General features: G+C 57.4%; 1 protein-coding gene across 1 annotated transcript in view; it reads right to left on the bottom strand.

The window, feature by feature from the left end:
* Positions 1-1,753: 1,753 nt before the first annotated feature.
* Positions 1,754-21,248, bottom strand: part of LOC102383480 (junctional adhesion molecule A-like) — a gene marked incomplete at its 5' end in the record, with an annotated part of 26,948 nt that continues 7,453 nt past the window's right edge. The window contains 6 exon segments of the mRNA XM_025214479.1: positions 1,754-2,968; positions 3,701-3,863; positions 4,407-4,529; positions 20,071-20,173; positions 20,269-20,434; positions 20,437-20,464. Of these exon segments, the coding sequence (XP_025070264.1) occupies positions 2,914-2,968; positions 3,701-3,863; positions 4,407-4,529; positions 20,071-20,173; positions 20,269-20,434; positions 20,437-20,464 (638 nt within the window).

Here is a 21,248-nt window from a genome sequence, read left to right as displayed (position 1 = left end):
GAGGCCGTAAGGGCTATCTATGTAAGTTAAGGACTGCCCAGGAGGAAGGGGTAGCAGCCATGAGGAAAACTCAGAGAGAAGCTGGACCATGTGAAACTTGCTCTCTCTCTCTCAAAACTCATGATCAATGAACTGCCTGCCTCCAGAGGGAATCTCCCCGTCTCTGGATGATACTCGTGAGTAAGCTACCTGAGATCTAACTAGATATATAGCTTGCAGTAACTCAGACACATGATGTAAGGCTACTCCAGCCACCCTGTTTGCTCTATGGGATTTCTCTGATACTACTCAACTCTGTACCCTATTCCAACTCTACTCTTTATAACCAATAAAGTTCTCCTTTGTAACTAGCGTGGAAGACTTATTGGGAGTGGGTACAGATTATGCCTTGGGCTCCCCTTGGTTCAGCTAAGGGAAATCACTACTTGTACTTCCGACTGAGGGAAGCACCCCAAGTTCTTGAAGTGAGTCAAGTATCCTTGAGGGTTACTAGGCCTGTGTTTCCCAGGGGCCGCAGTGCCAGAATCAAGCCCATCCCTGGGTGGTGGCAGCTCTACCCCCAGGCTAGCGGGTGTGCTCCACGAAGGGGGTCGGCCAGACAGGGGGCGCCCCCAGGGAGGAACTCGGAGCCTGGGAGGTCGGGCACAGTAGGTGGGTGGCTCAGCGGAGGAGCACCCCCTACTGGCCCACCACAACCAGCACCAGGTGAAAAGGCTACAAACGAGCTACAGAGAAGTGGAGACTGTAAATCAAGTATTTTTTAGCCACTAAAGGAGCAGGTTCTGGAATGCTCTTCCAGGGAAAGTAGTGAGAGCAGCGAACTCGACTGGCTTAAAGACTGACCTGGGCAAGTCTATGGAAGGGATAACATGACAGCACAGGGTCTTCTCAGGTCAACAATCAGCGTGTGGGAGAGGTGGAATCGAGCATTTGCAATCCCTGTCTAGACTAGGGGTAACTCTTTACTGCATGGACGGTGTCAGGCAATCCTGTGCTCCAGGGATTTTGCTGGTCACCAGCTGGGGGGAGGAGGGAGGCAGTTGTCTTCCTCTGCAGCACTGGGACACTGGCCACAGCTAAGGCTGGCAGGGTTTGACTGGAGTACACAGATCCTCCCACTTAGAAGTCTTGGCCAGAGGATCTCGTTCTCATGTTCATGGTTAGCCTGATCCCTGTTTGAGTATCAGGAAAGATTCTTCCCTAGATCACACTGACATGGACTCCAGAGACTTTGCCTGCCTCTCTAATGCAGTGTACAGTCCTAATTAGGACCTGTGAATCTTGTATTAACCAGCTATTTCCCTGTGATTACAATGATGGGCCCTTGGCTCCTCTTTCCCACATGGCATGCTGGATGGATCCTCACCATCTTATGGTCAGTTTCTTAGAGCTGCATGCGAGGATCTAAAGTGATCTGAGAGAATCCTTGGGTCTATGCCCCCACCCAGTTGCCATTATTTCAAGGTTAGCATTCAGCCTTCACATACAGAGAGATGTGGGATTCACTCCCAAGCACTGTCTGTCCACGGGCTTAAGAATCGGGTGCCACTATCCACACGGTACCAGTAGGCTGGGCTTCTGAGGGGGCAGGAGTGACTGGAAGGGACAGCATGCCTACAGTCCTGCACTGCACCCTTCCTCCCTCACCCTGCGAGCAGCTTGGGTGGAAAGACAGCAGCACACAAGATCAACAGAGACCAGACTCTCTCTCCTTGAGGGCTTCAGCATCTGGAGAGCCCTGCCTGCAATGGCAACAAACCAGTCCTGCTTCTCTCGTTAGCACTGCCCCACAGTCCAGCTACCACAGTCCCTGGACTAAGCCAGCCCCTAGGTGCTATATATGGTATCCATGGGACTCCTCGGAGAGGCTGGAATCCTGTTATGCTGCTGCTGGAGCCCAGCTCTTGCATCTGCACGTTGTGTCTGCCTGCAGCTCCACAGTAGTTGCTTACCAAGCCTCATGGCACCTGCCTGCCACCCACGAGATGCCTGGCAATGCCTGGGTATGCTCTTCTCTGCTACAAAAGGCAGAGGGTGGCCCTTCTGGGGAGCCGGTTTTCTCTCCACTGATCTGCAACCCTTGTGCAGCTGCAGCATTGCCTCATTTCAGTGCTAGATCTCTTAATTTCAGTCCTGCCCCTCCCATCTATTACCACTGCATCAAGTGCACACCCAATCCAGCCTTCAAACCCACACAGCAGCCAGAGAATAGCAATGCCTGGATCTTCTCCCAGAGACATCCAGGAAAAGAAAGGTCAGCGTTATACACGTGTGGAAATTGAAACAAAGAAGTGACTTCCCCCCCAGCAGACCAGGAACACACCCCAAGCGTCCTTACCCCACACCCAGCAAGCACAGGGTTGACAACCTGCTGGGATCACTGAGGAGGTGCCCTAGCTTGCTGGCTCTCTGTGGATGAGACGCACATGTTTTCTAGGATCTACAATCATGACTTTTTTTCAGATCGTTCCCCTGGATGGACTCCATACTCCACACCAGCACCTCTCTCCCAGCGGGTCACGCCTCACAGGGGGCTACAAAACACAGCTGGGTGTTGCAAAGCATCCAATTTCATTGCCATATAAAGAAGCCTCTTTCCCCACCAACAGGACAGACCTGGGAGAAGAGGAAGGACCCCCACCAAGGTACAAATACCAGGGGTTAAGAGGGCAGCCGTGCTGCAGGTAGAGAATGAACAAGAGCAGGTTCCAGGCTGAAGGGCCAGGCTCAGAGCCGAGCAGCAGCTTCAAAGGCCGGTGTTTTAGGCAGGATGTCCAGACAGGTGCACCGCAACACTGGGCAAAAGCAGCCGGGGAGGACGACGTGGCAGTGAAGTGGAGGGAGAGTCTGTAGTGCAGTGTTGGCACTTAGGTGAAAAAGCAAAGTCACTGGCCGTGGCGAGCCCCGCCACACTCACTTCCCTTCCTTCTCAGACCACTCGTCATAGCCGCCACCATAGCTACGGGCACTGTAGCAAAAGGAGGAGACACACAGGTTCATAATGGGCACCATTATGTCCCAGCCTGGAGCTCCTCGTGGGAGCAGCAGAGCCCAGACCAGTGGAGGGAGCTGTACAACAGACCCGAGGTGCACGACAGGATGAGACAGGACACACTTTATGGATCCCTGTGGTTACCCAGTTCCCTCCAGTGGGACTGACCCTGGAACAAGCTCAGCCCCACCCTGCAGCCCCCCCAGGACCTTCAGTCCCCCTGGTATCAGGCCTCTGCCTTACAGGCTACAGCTGCTTCTGCGAGACAGCCAGTCCCAAATGAGCTCTTCCAGCCCAACTCCCCCTCAGCCAGGCCGGACAGCTGTAACAGGCTAGCCTGGGGCAGTACAGGGGGAGGGGAAGCAGATCCATTGCAGGGCAGGCTGGGCTGTGGAGGCCTGAGACCATGCCCTGGGGAATCTGTCCCTTCTCCTTAAGACCAGACCACGGCCCTGCTGCAAGTTCCACCAGCTCCACGCCAGTGAAAGCAGAACCAGGACCTCCTGGGAGGAGGACCCTTTCCTTCCCCATCAACCCCAAGGCTCTTCTGTGACCTGCCAGATGAGAACACACCCACAGGCTCTCCCCCAGGGCTGCACTGCACCCTGTTCATGCCTCCAGGCTCATAGTGCTCGTGGCATGCAAACAAGAGGCCCAAAAGGTCAGACACCCTATGGCCAAGGGCTCCTCTGGGGAAGGTGGGCTCACTTGGTATAGCCGAGGGTCTTGGCGATCTCTACGGCGAAAGCCGACCTCCGGCCCGCCTTGCAGAGGAAGATGAAGTTCTTCTCATCCACCTGGGGCTTGTCCACAGCATACTTCATCTTAAATGTCTCAGGATCCATCTTCAGGGCTTCTTCGATTTCTGTCACTGGAAAAGAAAGAAGGGGAAGGAGGACAGCACTGGGGTAGCCCTAGGAAGAGACCCTCTTCAGCTAACTGGCTCAGTCCCTACCAGGTAACAGCCTGCTGCTGCTTCCCTCTGACGGAGCTGCTCAGTTAGCACAGACGGCAGAGGACCTCATCTCGACACTGAAGGGACCGAGGGCAGAGCCTCCCTGCGACTGTGCAGGGGATAACGCTCTACAGTCCGTGGACGGGATCCCCAATCCCCAAGTGCTTCCCAGGACAAGCAGGCACTTCACCCACTGTGGAAATACAGCAGCCAAGTAGGGCACAGAAACAGGCACGTTCAGCTAGGGTTTGGGAGTCAGACCCCTCCACAGAGACAGAGCAGCTGCCCCAAGTGGAGTGTGGCCAGGGCAGCAGGGAGAACAGGCCTCAGCACACAAATAGAGGATCTTTAGTGAGGACCCCACCCCCTCCATGTACAGACAACCGGGACAAAGCCCCATCCCGTCCATCGGGCTCCAGCACCATCCTGTGCCAGGGAGAGCTCCTCCGACATGCTCACCTGGGATATTAATGGAGTTGGCGATGTGCCCGTTGGCCACCTCCTCCGGAGAGCGCACGTCAAAGACGGGCCCCCCCCCGCCAGCGCCCAGCGCCTTCATGTCTTCGTAGGAGATGTTGTTACCTACATCAACCACAGAAACAAGCCAACAGTCACCACCTCCCGTCTCTGTGAGACATCAGTGCCCCTCCCCTGATGGGCAAGGGTCAGGCAGCTGCTTCCAGCTTTGCAAGGACAGTCTCCCCGGGGGAGAGTCCCGATTGCAGCCAGCAAGAGATCTGCCCCAGCAGCCTTTCCCATTGCCTGGGAAGAGTGACTCCCAGCCTCCCCCAGACTACGACCCAATAAGCACTCTGGAGGGACGTAGCAAATGTGACCTGGCTACAGTGGACAGGGCCTTGCTTACGACAGAGAAGGTGAAAGCCAGTTTTGGGTTCCTACAATCACCCCTGATCACTGATACCCTGGGAACAGGGAATCCCCGTCTGACTAGGGAATGACAGGCAGAAAACCCTGGAAGGGAGCTCCAGAGGTCACATCTACTCCAACCCTGCTTGAGGCGGGATCAGCCCCGTGCAAAGCATCCCAGACAAACCACAATCGGACCTCGACATAAAACTTCCAACTCTCCATGTGACACAGACCGAACGCCCAAGCCACAAAAGCCGGGGGCCTCTGCATTCACATCCCGCTTCTCCGAAACATTGCCAAGAGATGTTCGAGAGGTCCCTGGTGGGGGTCATGCCCCTGCCAAAGGGAAAGGCAACCCCCTCTCCTGGTCCACAGCAATCTGACCAGGGGGAAAATCCCTTCCTAACCCCAAATCGAGCATCTGAGCCCAAGCAAAGGGGTAAGGCCCTCTAGCAAGGACTTGGTTCCCAACAGCAGCCTCGGCACAGCCCTGTCCCCCAAAGAGGAGACACCGCTCCCCCGAGCAGGAGGGTGGGCAGCGGGTGAGCCCGGGAAGTCCCCACAGGGGGAGTGGAGCAGGGGCCACAGCTCCTTCCCCGGGACCGCTGGGCTGCTCCAGGGCTTTCCCCCGCCAGCTGGCTTGTGCCGAGCAGCCCCCAGGCAGCCTCACCTTGCTGCATGGTGCTGGTGCAAGTGCCCCGCAGCCCCGCCCGGCCCAGCAGTCCCCGCACGTGTAACATGACCTGGCCTGCCCCTGGCAGGGCGCAGCAAGGCCCCGTCTGCAAATTCCCAGCCACACAGAGCTGCAGGGCCTGGCTGGGAATTTCCCCACTGTCCCCGGGGAGCGCCTCGCCCGCAAGCCCCGCCCCTGGGCTAGGACAGGGCGGGGCCTGGGGCTCTTCAGCCCCTTCATCTGCATGGCCCGCGGGGGCTGCCAGGCTCCTGCAGGCCCGGGGCACTGGAGCCCCGTAGCAGGGCACAGTGCACAGCTGCAGGGAAGCAGGCCTGGGAGCGCGGGGGCAGAGGGTCCACCTGGCCTCCCAGCAGCTGGGGCACGCTGCCCAGCATGGCTCTGCCTGAAGACGGGAAGGGATGAGGGGCTCAAAGACGTGCCCCCACCCAGAGCTTCCTTCCTGGCTAGAGCCAGGCCTTTGGCTGTGCCAGGGGATCGTGGGCAAGTGCCCAACAAGCGACTCAAAACCAGGGGTGGGCAACCCCCAACAATGATACCAGAGCCTAGCCCACCAAGGTGTTTTGCTTGGCATTTGCACCTCGGGGCAGAGGCAGGAAGGGCTGTGCTTCCACAACAAGGATCCAGCCCCTCAGGGCTCCCCTGCTACCGACCCTGAGGTGCACGTGCACCCACAGGCAGCAACAAGTCAGGCCAGGGGTCCCTGGACCCGTGCAGCTGTTTGCAGCCCAAACTGCAGCCAGGGGCGGTGGAGGGGCCACACCCCGATGCAGTCCAGGCAGGCCTGCGCCAGGGTCTCCATCCTGGGCTGCGCTGGAGCAGGACACCCTGCGGTGAGCCGCTTGAAGGAGTCAAAATCTAGGCAGATGGAAGTGTGGCTGTAGCAGGTGGTTGATCCCTTCAGTGGGTATTTCCCCGTCCCCAGCAGTGCTGACCCAGACTGGTCACTGCCCCCAAGAGCCTCACAGACCCCATGGCACAGGCAGGAACCTCAGGCCACAAGAGCCTGATCCCCTTGGGCAAGGCCACAGGCACCGGGCACAGCAGGGGCCAGGACTCAGCTCACCTGAGAACTAGCCCAGTGCCTGAACTGCCAGGTAACCCCAGCGAGGAGGCAAGTGGGGCGGTTTTGCTTGGCATTTGCACCTCGGGGCAGAGGCAGGAAGGGCTGTGCTTCCACAACAAGGATCCAGCCCCTCAGGGCTCCCCTGCTACCGACCCTGAGGTGCACGTGCACCCACAGGCAGCAACAAGTCAGGCCAGGGGTCCCTGGACCCGTGCAGCTGTTTGCAGCCCAAACTGCAGCCAGGGGCGGTGGAGGGGCCACACCCCGATGCAGTCCAGGCAGGCCTGCGCCAGGGTCTCCATCCTGGGCTGCGCTGGAGCAGGACACCCTGCGGTGAGCCGCTTGAAGGAGTCAAAATCTAGGCAGATGGAAGTGTGGCTGTAGCAGGTGGTTGATCCCTTCAGTGGGTATTTCCCCGTCCCCAGCAGTGCTGACCCAGACTGGTCACTGCCCCCAAGAGCCTCACAGACCCCATGGCACAGGCAGGAACCTCAGGCCACAAGAGCCTGATCCCCTTGGGCAAGGCCACAGGCACCGGGCACAGCAGGGGCCAGGACTCAGCTCACCTGAGAACTAGCCCAGTGCCTGAACTGCCAGGTAACCCCAGCGAGGAGGCAAGTGGGGCGGGGGGTGGACATCTCTGCCTGCCCTCTGGGGACAGGGTTTTCCCAGCAGCCTAGGGCATTTAGATGCCCCCTGTCATCATTATCACATGCATCAGAGTAGCAAGAAGGGGTGATGTGCGGGCAGGCTCCAGGGTTGCAGCTAATCCGGACGCTCGGGTCCAGGCACAAAGGCCTTCCCTGCACACACAGCAAGTCTGCTTTCCCCAGGGTCAGTCCTCACGCTCCTGGCATGGCAGCAGCTGTACCATACTGGCCTAGCTGGTCCCGGATGGCAAAGAGAAGGGGCTATGGTGGGATCTGGCCACTGCATCACCAGCTAGTGGCATTTGCAGCAGGTTCTGCACCCCTGTAATGAATGACACCAGTAACCATCCGCCCCCACTCCCATATGAACCGGCTGTGGGACCACCACAGCTCCGAGCATCTCTCAGCTGCAATCATTGACCCTGTACTGGGCTGGGGGATCCTGTCTGCCTGTGCAGTGGGGCCAGATCCTGGCCCAGAATCAGCCAGCAGCGAGCACAGGAGTCTCTTCCAGGCTGGGGGCTGAACCCCTGGGGCTGCATGCAGGGTAACAACCTACTGCTCCTACCAGCCAGCAGACATCAGTCTCTTGTTTGGTTCTCACTTCTATCCATCCCTGGGGGACCCCGAGGAGCTCAGCTCAGCTCACCCTGCTGCACAGGCCCTTCAAGGGCTTTGTGCCCAGGCCAACTCCTGGCTCACCTGTCTGCCACCTAGGCCAGGGATGCTCTGGGGGTGAGGGTCTGTCCCACGCCCCTGCTCTGGCAGAAAGGTCCCTCTGCCAGGGAGGAGCTGCTCCAGCCTCCGCAAACAAACTCCAGCCCCTTTCTCCCTTTGACATGGCAAAGCTGCGGCCCCTCAACCAGGGACTCCTTGCAATTACTGCCAATTACCCTGAGGAGCTATCACTGCCAGTCCCTTAATGATCAGCCTGGGAAGCAGTCAGGAAGATGGTTCCCTGGTACCCACGAATCCCACCCACCCCATCCCTCCACATTGGACACTGCCCCATTGTTCACCCCCACTGCTGAGACCCCCCCAGGTACCCCCTCCTGTACACGGTGAGGGGCCTGCGTGGGCACATGGCTGTGGTCTAGTCTGCCCAGGTGCCTGAGAGCAGAGGCTGTGTCTCCAGGGCATAGCCAAGGTGGCACTGAGCCTTGTACACCTTACAGGCCTGGGCTTCCTCCAGCTGGGGAATCCCACAGCCCTGTCTCAGGCTGTCAGGTCAGCTGCCCCCAGAGCCTGAGCCCAGCCCTGACCCCCCCATACCCCCAACATAGTCCTGAACCCAACCCACCTCCCCACGGGCTGCACAGCCCCAGCCCAGCCATCACCTCCCCTACCTTGCATCTCCCCAAACTGCTTGCAGGTCCCCGGCTTTGGAGTCAAGCCTGGGGTGAAGCTTTAGCTGGGGTGACTCCACCAGCACCCAATGGCAGAGTCAGGCCCCACCTGTAGACCTGCTCTGGCCTGGGGTGGACGCAAGACAGAGACTGGGAGGAGAGAGAACACCAGGAGGAAGAAACGCCAGGTCCTAGTCATCGGGGACTCCCTCCTGCGAGGGCTGGAAGGTCCGATCTGCAGGCCCGACCCCATGTCACGGCAGGTCTGCGTCATGCCTGGGGCTCGGGTCAGGGACATCACGGAGAGGATCCCGGCCTGCATCCGGCCTGCAGACCGGTACCCCATGGTTGTCGTCCATGTGGGTACGAACGACGCGGCAAGAGGCAACCCTGACCGTATTATGAGGGACTTCGAGGCTCTGGGGACCAGGCTGAAGGAGACGGGGGCGCAGGTGGTTTTTTCCTCTCTCCTTCCGGTGAGGGGGCGGGGACAGGCATGGGGCCTGCATTGGTGAGGTCAACCAGCGCTTACCATTAAAGCTCTCCCTGAGTAGCACCAAGGGCCTAGAATGGTATAAACTCAAGTATATGCTCTGAGAACCTAATCAGCATGTGCATGCTGGTTTTGTCATTTGGATATTTGCATTGTAGGTATTTGCACAAGTGAATATTAAATTTGGTGGCATCACTTCTATAAGTTTGGTCAGACTTTCAGGTAACTACATGTAACCACATATAAAAAGTTACTTGTATGTAGTATACTATAGTTACTTTTTCTTCCTGTACATTACCTCTTCACTTAAAGCCATGTTCCTTATTCTGGCATGCCTGTGGGTATCAGGGGGGGGGGTGGGACTTTATGTCAAGGAGCACTACACATCCTCTGCCAGCAGTATGGGGTCAGGGGAAGGGCGAGCTGAAGTGCTCTGGGTCAAGATCCAGGGGGGGCAAGGCGAGAGGGATTTGACGGTGGGGGTCTATTACAGACCCCCCAATCAGGAGGAGGAGCTGGACAGGGAATTTTCAGGCCAGCTTGCGGAGACACTAAAAGCAAGGGATGTAGTTGTCATGGGCGATTTTAATTACCCGGACATCTGCTGGGAGGAGCAGTCAGCCGGGACGGACCGCTCCAGGAGGTTCTTGGCCGAGTTGCAGGACCTCCACTTGATTCAGGAGGTGCACAGTCCCACCAGAGGAGATGCTCTGCTGGACCTGGTCCTGGCCGCAGGCGACGACCTGGTAAGAGGCCTCCAGGTTCTTGACCACCTGGGCAATAGTGATCATCGCGTGCTGGAATTCACCATCCAGCGTAGAGTGTCAAGGGCCCGCAGCAAGGTGGTGGCCCTAGACTTCAGGAGGGCCAACTTCAGTGAGATGAGGAGATTAGTGGGAGAGGAACTGGGGTCCTTGAGGGCAGAGGAACTCAGCGTCCAAGAGGAGTGGTCGTTCCTTAAGGAAACGATACTCGGGGCCCAAGGGGTGTCCATCCCGACAAGAAGCAAGGCGGGCAGGAGTGTCCAAAAGCCCCCCTGGCTCACCAAGGGTGTCCGGGAATGCCTGCTTGCCAAAAGGGTGGCGTACGCCCGGTGGAAGGGGGGTGTAATCTCCAAAGAGGAGTATACCTCCTCTGCTCGGGCCTGCAGGCGGGCTGTTAGGAAGGCCAAGGCGGAGATAGAGCTCGGATTAGCGTCCAGGATTAAGGATAACAAAAAGTCCTTTTTCAAATATATTGGGAGGATGAAGAAGGCGCCGGGTAATGTGGGGCCCCTGCAGGATATGCGGGGCAATCTGGTGGTTGCGTCAGAGGATAAAGCGGACCTCTTTAACCAATTCTTCACCTCCGTTTTCTTGTGCAGGGACCGGGACTTCCCTGCTGTGATAGAAGCCGGACGCGAGGGGATCGCCTTCAGACCTCAGGTTGGGGAGGACCGGGTTAGAGAGCTTCTGGAGGGGCTGGACGCGTTCAAGTCAGCGGGTCCGGATGCTCTCCACCCCAGGGTGCTGAGGGAGCTGGCTGGGGTTATTGCAGGGCCCCTGGCACGGCTCTACGAGCGATCGTGGTGCTTGGGCCAGGTGCCAGACGATTGGAAGGTAGCTAATGTGGTCCCCATCTTCAAAAAAGGGAAAAGGGAGGACCCGGGCAATTATAGGCCCGTCAGTCTTACCTCAATCCTGGGGAAGCTCTTTGAGAAGATCATCAAGGAGCACATTTGTGATGGGCCGGCATCCGAGATGATGCTCAGGGGCAATCAGCATGGATTTATTAGGGGGAGATCATGTCAGACCAACCTGATTGCCTTTTATGATCAGGTCACAAAGGCCATGGATGCAGGTGTCGCGGTGGATGTAGTCTTTCTGGACTTCAGCAAGGCCTTTGACACCGTCTCTCACCCCATCCTAATTAATAAACTAGGCGACTGTGGCATAGATGCCTACACGGTCAGATGGATTGCAGATTGGCTGAAGGGTCGCACTCAGAGGGTGGTGGTGGATGGATCATACTCGACTTGGGGGGAGGTGGGTAGTGGAGTCCCCCAGGGCTCGGTCCTGGGGCCTGCGCTGTTCAATTTCTTCATCAGCGATCTTGATGTTGGGGTGGAAAGCAACCTGTTTAAATTCGCTGATGACACCAAAATTTGGGGGGAGGTGAGCACGCTAGCAGGGAGAGAGAGATTGCAGAAGGATCTGGATAGGTTACAGGGGTGGGCAAACAGGAACAGGATGTGTTTCAATACGGACAAGTGCAGGGTGCTGCACTTGGGTAGTAGGAACCAGCAGCACACTTATACGATGGGGAGCTCCCTACTTGAGAGCACGGAGGCGGAAAGGGATCTTGGTGTCATTATTGACTCCAAGATGAACATGGGCCGACAATGCGAGGTCATGGTTGGCAGGGCTAACCGGACCTTGTCGTGCATCCACAGGTGCATCTCGAGTAGAGCCAGGGAGGTGATCCTCCCCCTCTATGCGACGCTGGTCAGGCCGCAGCTGGAGTATTGTGTCCAGTTCTGTGCGCCCCATTTCAGGAGGGATGTGGACAACATGGAGAGGGTCCAGAGGAGGGCCACCCGCATGATCCGGGGACAACAGGGCAGACCCTACAGTGAGAGACTGCGGGACTTGAACCTATTCAGCCTCCACAAGAGAAGGCTGAGGGGGGACCTGGTGACCGTCTATAAACTCACTAGGGGGAACCAGAAGGGTTTGGGGGAGACGCTGTTTCCCCTAGCCCCTGCTGGCATAACAAGGAGTAATGGGCACAAGTTGATGGAGAGGAGGTACAGATTGGACATCCGAAAAAACTACTTCACAGTTAGGGCGGCTAGGAGCTGGAACCAACTTCCAAGGGAGGTGGTGCTGGCCCCTACCCTGGGGATCTTTCAGAAGAGGCTGGGTCACCTCCCCTACCTTGCATCTCCCCAAACTGCTTGCAGGTCCCCGGCTTTGGAGTCAAGCCTGGGGTGAAGCTTTAGCTGGGGTGACTCCACCAGCACCCGATGGCAGAATCAAGCCCTGCCTGTAGACCTGCTCTGGCCTGGGGTGGACATATCCAGGCCCCACTGTGGCTGAGGGTGGACAAGTCTGGGCTCCATGCCGGCCTGGGGTACATGTGTCCAGGCCCCACCCCAGCATGGGTTAGACATATCCGGGCCCCACCCCAGCCTGGATGCTGAGGAGAGGGCTGCAGCCCAGGCGCGAATGGAAGAGGAGGTGGGATTCCTTCTGCTATGCCCTGGAGAGATCCAGGCCCTTAGCAGAACCCCGCAGGCTGGGCAGGACCCTCCTGTCCACCAAAGGTTGCAGGCGTACTACAGCTCATCTGCTCACACCCTGGCCTGGGTACTGCCTTCCTGGGGTCAGCACAACTCGTTCCCCACACTCAAAGGGCCCGGCCAGGATCCTATCACCCCCCTGCCCGTTGCCCCACTGCTATCCCTGCCACATCTCCTCCAGCCACGAGTGCCGTGAAGGTGTCAGTGGGGGCCACCAGTGTCCAGCTGGCGAGCGGAGCAAGCATCCTGTTGCCCTGCTCCTTCCACACCACAGCACCGCTGAACCGTCTCAACATCATTTAGACCGTGATGCCTATGGCTGACCCCAGCTCCCCCCGACAGGTGGGTGCAGCGCGGGCCTCTCCCCAACACCCCCTGAGCTGCAGTAGCTGCCGCCAATTCAGGAGTGCTGCGACTACTTCGTCCGGGATCCGGGCGCTGGAGTGGGAAGGGGCCAAGACCCACCTGTGAGTGCCTGTGGGACCCCGGCATGTGCCCTGACCCATGTGCACTGCTGCACATGCATCGCCACAGTGCACAGGGCAGGTAGACCAGCTGCGTAGCTTGTTCAGACCTCGTTCTGCCTCATGTCCCCTGGGCAGGTCCTGGCCTATGAACAGGGGGAGGTGGTGGAGGGCCTGTCCCCATACACAGGCCGCGTGGCCTGTGCCTTCCTGCCTACGCAGAGCATCACACTAGCCCTCAAAGCCATGCACAGCTCCGACAGCGGCGCCTACCAATGCAGCGTGATGAACCTACCCAATCATGCCATGCTCAACATTAGCAATGTCTGGCTCACCATACTGGGCATGTCCCCTGTCCATGCATCTCACTCCGCCAGGAGTGCCAGGGGCCCCGCATGTGCATCTGCATGGCTTAGAGAGCACACGTGCATGTAAGCGTGTCTGCCCATGTGTTTTTGGCTCTGTACAGAACTGAGCAGCACTGTGGTGCAGTGCGTGTAACTGTGCATCTTAGCGTGAGGCTGTGCAGGTGTGTGTGGGAGGGCACACGTGTGCCCAGCTGTCCAGTCTCTAATAGGGATAACCTTTCCTTTGGGGACCCACAGACCCTGCCCGTTCCCACTCTGCAGCTCTGTGCCTACTGGCAATGATCCAGTAGGGCGAGATGCACGGGTGTAAGCCCGCTGCACCCCCGTGAACCTAGGGACCCCCAGAAGAGCCCCCAGGACCCCTGACGAGCCCAGCCTGCCCACAGGTAAGCAGGGGCCCGTGGTGGGTGCGACTTGGCCAATTTAGCCAGCTGGAAACCGGCTGAGTTGGAGGCAGGGAGGGTCATGCCCCCACCCCCACCACCCCAGCTGCTACTTCGACCAGCCCCCCAGGGAGCCACGCGACCAGAGCCGTGGATACAGGCTGCGCGAGTTGGCACGCGGGAGAGCCTAAGGCCCTGCCTGTAAGCCCCCCCAGGGTAGCCAGCCCCAGCCGCAGCCGGCCTACTAGCAGCATGCTGAGGACGGGCACGCGCCATACCCCTAGGGTCCCCTCGGGGTCTGCGGCCCCCACACCAGGCTCCTCGAGGCCTCCACTCAGATGGACCCATGGTTCAGGGCTCCACACGGATGGAGCCCCTGGCACTTGGCTGCGGGGGCTGCCTGACACTTTTTCAGGCTCTGGGGCCCGGAAGCATAGCCACCTCTCCTTGTGGGGTCTGCTCCCTTTTGGGGTGTCTAGCACATCAACTGGAGGAGATCCAGGCTGCAGTCCAGAGACTGCGTGCCATCAGGGACTGAGCTGGAGATCGACTCCTACTGCCAGGTCCTTCTCTTCCGGGAGATAGAGGGTAGACCACAGTCTCCCTCCAGGACAAGGGAGCACTTGAGGACCTCCCTTACTGTCCAGCCCAGGGGTTGGACCAAGGTGGTCAAGGGCTCCAAGGCCCGCCGCACCAAGGTTCCTGCCCTGCTGAAGCTTAGCAACAGATACGAACCTCTTGCAGCCCCAGCACAGCCTGCTAGTTGCCACTCCCGCAGGCAACACAGGCTCAACTGTAGCTACTGCCCCCGCTCTCCTGAAGACAAAATGCAAAGCGTTTGTCGTGGGGGACTCAATCCTGAGGGGGACTGAGGGGACAATCTGCCACCCCAACCCCTTTTCCCGGGAAGTCTGCTGCTTCCCGGGAGCCCGCATCCAAGACATTGCGAAGAGGATCCCTGAGCTTCTCCAGCCCGCTGACCACTATCCTATGCTCCTCATCTATGTGGGCACAAATGACACTGCTTGGAGCACTCCCAGCCGGGTCATGAGGTGCTACAGGGATTTGGGAGTGGGGCTAAAGGGTCTTGGGGCACAGATGGTGTTTTCTTCGATCCTCCCAGTCTTGGTCTACGGGCTGAGGAGGGAGAGGAGGATCCAGGTAGTGAACCAAAGACTGCGGCGCTTGTGTCATCAGGAAGGCTTTGACTTCTATGACCACAGTCTGCTCTTTAGTGAGAGAGGCAGTGAGATGCTGGGAAGGGATGGCCTCCACCTCTCTCCCCTGGAGAGGAGGCTCTTCTCAGCCAGACTGGCTGACCTGCTCCACCAGGCTTTAAATTAAGCCAGCCGGGGGATGGGGGGGGACTACTGCCAATGCTGGCCGCTGAGCAGCCCTTGCAAAGCGAGCAGGACAACGCACTTAAGGGAGCCCACCCCTGCCCCAGCCCTGGAATGAGCTGAGGGCAAGGCAAGGGCCCCCAAGGGGACACTTGCGTGCCTGTACACAAATGCCAGGAGCTTGGGGAAGAAACTGGAGGAACTTGTCCTCCTGTTTAACACAAATAACTATGATGTCATAGGGATAACAGAGACCTGGTGGGACTCCACCCATGACTGGATCACAGGTATAGACTGCTATACCCTGTACAGGAGAGATCGAGTGGACAAAAGGGGCAGGGGTGTTGCTCTCTCTGTCAAGAAAAGCTACACGTCCCAGCAAGCCGACATTGGCACCCAGGGTGGACGACTGGAGACCCTCTGGGTTAAAATCCGTGGAGAACACGGCACAGGGGACACAATGGTGAGAGTCTACTACAGCCCTCCCTCCCAGGGTCAAAACCTTGACCAGGAGTTCGCCAGGGAATTGGCTGAGGCTGCACGCTCCCGGTGCACAGTTGTCATGGGAGACTTCAACTACCCAGACATCTCATGGGAAGAGCACTTGGTCAAATCTGAGAGGTTGCAAAGCTTTCCCTCATGCGTGGAGGAGCTCTATCTAATGCAAGAAGTCGATGGGCAGACGAGAGGTAAAGCACTGCTCAACCTGGTTCTGGCAATGGGGAACGACCTAATCAGCGACCTAACGATCGACGGGAAGCTGGGTAACAGTGACCATGAGCTGATCACCTTCACCATACGCCATAAAGCTGGCAAGTCAGTCAGCAACACTGAAGTCCTTGACTTCAGGAAAGCTGACTTTGACAAGCTCAGGAGGCTTGTCAGTGAGGCCCTAAAGGGCCACTACTCAAAAGGGCGGGGAGTTCAGGATGAGTGGTTGCTCCTCAAAGGTGCGATCCTGGAAGCACAAGCAAAGTCTATCCCGTCTCGGAGGAAAGGCAGCAAAAGGGCACAGCAGCCCCACTTGGCTCTCCAGGGAACTAGCAGACCTCCTGCATCTAAAAAGACAGACCTAAAAGGAAGGTGGACTGGATCCACCTCCAAGGAGGAATACTCTGCACTGGTCCGGTCCTGCAGGGAGCAAACCAGGAAACACAAGGCTGCAATGGAACACCAACCGGCTACAAATATCAAGGACAACAAAATGTCCTTTTTTAGATATGTGGGGAGCCGGAGGAAATGCAAGGGCAACACTGGACCCCTGCTAAACCAGATGGGACAACTAGCAACCCATGCCCAGGAAAAAGCCAACTCACTAAATGCGTACTTTGCATCGGTCTTTCATCAGTCCCACGGGACGCTCCTACCCACTACGGGACAGGGAGGCCTGGGTGAGGGAGATTCCTTGCCCTCCATCAATGCTGACCTCATGAAAGAACACCTTGAGAGGCTGGATACCTTCAAGTCAGCTGGCCCTGACAGTTTACACCCCAGGGTACTCAAGGAGCTGGCGAGCATCACAGCGCAGCCCAGCCCCTGGCATGAATCTTCGAGAACTCCTGGTGCTCTGGTGAAGTGCCCGAAGATTGAAAGAAGGCCAATGTGACGCCAATCTTCAAGAAACTGGGGAAAGTGGATCCGGCAAACTACAGGCCCATCAGCCTGACCTCTATCCCAGGGAAGGTCTTAGAAAAGATTATCAAAGGGGCCATTCTTAACAGGCTGGCTGATGGCAACATCCTGAGGGATAGCCAGCATGGGTTTGTTGCAGGTAGGTCTTGCTTGATCAATCTCATTTCCTTCTACAACCAGGTGACCGATCACCTGGACAAAGGAGAAGAGACTGATGTCGTATATGTTGACTTTAAAAAAGCCCTCGATCTGGTACCCCATGGTCACCTCTTAGTAAAACTGGCTAACTGCAGCCTCAGCCACACCACGATCCACTGGCTGGGCAATTGGCTCCGTGGTAGGACCCAGAGGGTGGTGGTTGACGGAAGTAATTTGTTGTGGTGTGCTGTGACCAGTGGGGTCCCCCCCGGGCTCTGCCCTTGGACCTATACTATTTAACATCTTCATTAATGATGTGGACATTGGTAACAGAAGCGGACTGGTCACCTTTGCTGATGACACCAAACTCTGGGGTAAAGCGTCCACACTGGAGGACAGGAGGGCGATCCAGGCTGACTTTGACAGGCTCAGGAAATGGGTGGACGAGAACCTGATGGTGTTTAACACTGAAAAATACAAGGTTCTCCACCTTGGGAAGAAAAACCTGCAGCATCCTTATACACTCAGCAGTGCTATGCTGGCTAGCACTAGGGATGAAAGGGACTTGGGCGTCATGATTGACCACAAGATGAACACGAGCCTGCAATGTGATACTGCTGCTAGTAAAGCAAGCAAAACGCTGGCTTGTATCCAGAGATGCTTCTCAAGTAAATCCCAGGACGTCATTCTCCCCTTGTACTTGGCCTTCATGAGGCTGCAGCTGGAGTACTGCGTCCAGTTTTGGGCTCCACAATTCAAAAAGGATGTGGAGAAGCTTGAGAGGGTGCAGAGGAGAGCCACACGCACGATCAGAGGGCAGGAAAGCAGAGCTTATGAAGAGAGGCTGAGAGCCCTGGGACTCTTCAGCCTGGAAAAGCGCAGGCTCAGAGGTGATCTGGTGGCCACCTATAAGTTTATCAGGGGTGCTCACCAGGATCTGGGGGAACGTCTGTTCACTGGGGGTCAAATGACCCCAGCAAGATGGTCATCCAGCCTCCTCTTAAAAACCCCCAGGGTGGGCGCCTGCACCACCTCACTTGGAAGCTGGTTCCAGACCCTAGCCGCCCTGACCGTGAAGTAGCGCCTCCTGATGTCCAACTTAAACCTTCCCTCCGCCAGCTTGTGACCGTTATTCCTGGTCACTCCTGGCGGCGCTCGGGGGAACAGGGACTCCCGCAGTGCCTGTTGATCCCCCCTGACTAGTTTATAGCAGGCCACAAGATTCCCCCCTCAGCCTTCTCTTCTGGAGGCTGAACAGGTTCAGGTCCCGTAACCTTTCCTTATAGGACCTGCCCTGCTGTCCCTTGATCATGCGAGTGGCCCTCCTCTGGACCCTCTCGATGCTGTCCACATCCCTCTTAAAGTGCGGTCCCAGAACTGGACGCAGTACTCCAGCTGCGGCCTGACCAGTGTCGCATAGAGGGGGAGGATCACCTCCTTGGTCCTGCTTGAAATGCATCTGTGGATGCACGACAAGGTACAGTTGGCCTTCCTAGCTGCCTCCCCACACTGCCGAGCCATGTTCATCTTGGAGTCAATAATGACTCCAAGATCCTTTTCCACCTCCGTGCTGAAAACAGGGGACTTCCCCAGTCTGTAGGTATGGTGCCGGTTGTTCCTCCGCAGGTGCATCACCTTGCACTTGTCTGTGTTGAACCCCATCCTGTTCTCCTCCGCCCATCCTTGTAACCTGTCAAGGTCCAAATGTAGCCTGTTGCTCCCTTCTATTGTGCCCACATCCCCCCACATCTTGGTATCATCAGCAAATTTGAACAGGGTGCTTTGCACCCCCTCATCCAAATCACTGATGAAGATGTTGAACAGGGCGGGCCCGAGGACCGAGCCCTGCGGGACCCCACTGCCCACGTCCTTCCAGGCCAAGAAGGACCCATCCACTACCACCCTCTGGGTGCGGCTCTCTAGCCAGTTGGCGACCCATTGGACTGTGTGGGTGTCTACACCACAGTCCCCCAGTTTCCTAATGAGAATGGGGTGAGAGACAGTGTCGAAAGCCTTCCGGAAGTCCAGGAAGACTATATCCACTGCTACCCCTGCATCCAATGATTTAGTGCCCTGATCATAGAAGGCCACCAGGTTGGTCTGACATGACCTGCCGCTGATGAACCCGTGCTGGTTGCCCCTGAGCATGCATTTCCCTGCTGGCCCCTCCTGGATGTGTGCCAGAATAATTTTCTCGAACAGCTTGCCCAGGATCGAGGTAAGACTGACTGGCCTATATTTCAGGCTGGACATAAGGAAGAACTTCTTTATTGTCTGAGCCCCCAAGGTTTGGAATAGACTGCCGCCAGATGGGGTTCAAGCACCTACTCTGAACACCTTCAAAAGACATCTGAATGTTTATCTTGCTGGCATCCTATGATCCCTGCTGATTTCCTGTCCCCGAGGCAGGGGGCCGGACTCGATGATCTTCCGAGGTCTCTCTCAGCCCTCATGTCTATGAAATCTATGGATCTAGGGTGGACCTTGCTGTCACCTGGGAGAGCCGGACGGGGCGTGCTCTGCCCCTGGCAAGGTATTCATGTGTCCCCACACTGCCCCCCTCCTGGCCTGTGTGCTCCAGAGAGGACAGCAGGGAGGAAGGGGGCAGCATCCTCCTGTCCTGTGCTGTGGAGGAAGCAGTGACAACCCCCATCTTCACCTGGGAGAAGGACCCCCTTGACACACAGCACTGGTGACAAGCTAACCAGGTACCTGGGCTGGGGGAGTGGTGGCCTGTGTCAGATGCCACTTGCTGTGGGTCATGCACCAGACAAAAACTGTTCAAGGGAAGGAGGCTGGGGCTGTGTGGATGGCAGCCTCCGACCACAGCAGCCAAGCCATGTTGGGTGCTGGTATGGCTGCCCCAGGAGCTGGAGCTGCCCCGCATGACCCTGGAGGTTTCCTCACACTCCCTGGGGCTGAACCTTCATACCAGAACCGTGTCCCCCTGACGGCATGCCTGGGGCTCAACAGACCAGCACGTGGCCAGGAGCCTGCTGCCCCAGGACCCAGTCTGCCACACTGAACATCGACGGGGGAAAGTCAGAAGCAGCGTGATATAGGCTGGCTCAAGGGGCCAACACAAAGCTGCTTTTCTTTACAGGACGGCACAGGGCCATGTCCAAGACACAACATGCCCAGAGTCACGTTCAGGACACAATGTGCCTAGAGCCTCCTGCCAGCTCTCAGGGGACTAGAGTTCTTCCAGGTTTGTTTTTCTCAGACTTGCCCAGCAGGCCTCTGGGTCTCCTCTCTCCCCACACCCAGACAGACTTGCCCCTTCTTCCAGAACATCTATGGTCACACTTGTGGGCAACCAGCGTCCTTCCGGGCATGAGGAAAGAGGAGACCCAGAGGCCAGCATAAGACTTGCAGCCCACACGCACAGCACTCCTTCCTTACTAGCTTCCAAGTGATGGGTGTCCGATTTCTGAGGGGTCCCAATGTTGTTCTGCGCCTCGCAGTAGTAATCCCCCGTGTCAAAGCCGGTCACAGGATCAAACATCTACAGCAGGGAAAGAAGGTACAAGAGACATATGAGCCAAGGCGCGCACACACTCCACAGGAGCCAGAAATCTCCGACTCTCCCGGCGCACATACCAGCTGCCCTGTCTTGGGGTTGAGCTCGTAGGAGGAGTTCTTGAAGGCTTCGCTCATGTTGGGGTTCACGGGCATCTGGATGTTGTTCCTGTACCACTGGAAGGTGGGGGGCGGGGAGCCATCCGACTCCTTGCACGTCAGCTCAGCCTTGTTGCCGATGGTCACTTGACGAAAGCCACAGGCTGGGAGGGGGCCACTGCCGGGGAAGAGGCACAAGTCAGCACAAAGGACAAGGCACTTTGGCTGCTACCAGGACACCCCAGACAGGAATACCAGTATTTGCTGGTCATGCTTAGGTAATGATGGGATGATCTGGTTGGGGCTGGTTGTGCTTTGAGCAGGGGGCTGGACTAGATGTGACCTCCTGAGCTGCCTTCCAACCCTCACTTTCTATGATTCTATGACGGACCAGGGCCTAAACGAGCAGCCACACTCAGCGATACCATGTGGCCAGGCCATTTTGAGTGAAGAGAGCAGTAACAGGCATTCAGGCTGGCCAGTTTCCCAGCTGGCTGCACTTCCCCTGCACTGCTCCAGGGGCATGATTTCACAGACATTAGGGCTGGAAGGGACCTCGGAAGATCATCGAGTCCAGCCCCCTGCCCAAAGGGCAGGAAGTCAGCTGGGGTCATAGGATCCCAGCAAGATAAGCATCCAGTTTGCTCTTGAAGGTGTTCAATGAAGGCGCTTGAACCACCTCCGGTGGCAGGCTGTTCCAGACCTTGGGGGCTCGGACAGTAAAGAAATTCTTCCTTATGTCCAGCCTGAAACGGTCTTGAAGTAGTTTATGACCATTCAACCTAGTCGCCATCCCTTGGGGCGCTCTGGTGAACAAACGTTCCCCCAGATACTGGTGGTCACCCCTGATAAACTTATAGGTGGCCATCAGATCACCCCTGAGCCTGCGCTTTTTCAGGCTAAAGAGCCCCAGGGCTCTCAGCCGGTCATCGTAGGGTCTGCTTCCCTGACCTCTGATCATG

This window comes from Alligator sinensis, unplaced genomic scaffold (assembly GCF_000455745.1).
Source record: "Alligator sinensis unplaced genomic scaffold, ASM45574v1 scaffold463_1, whole genome shotgun sequence".
Taxonomy (NCBI): Eukaryota; Metazoa; Chordata; order Crocodylia; family Alligatoridae; genus Alligator; species Alligator sinensis.
Note: the sequence above shows the minus strand (reverse complement) of the source record. Positions and strands in the feature narration are given on the sequence as shown.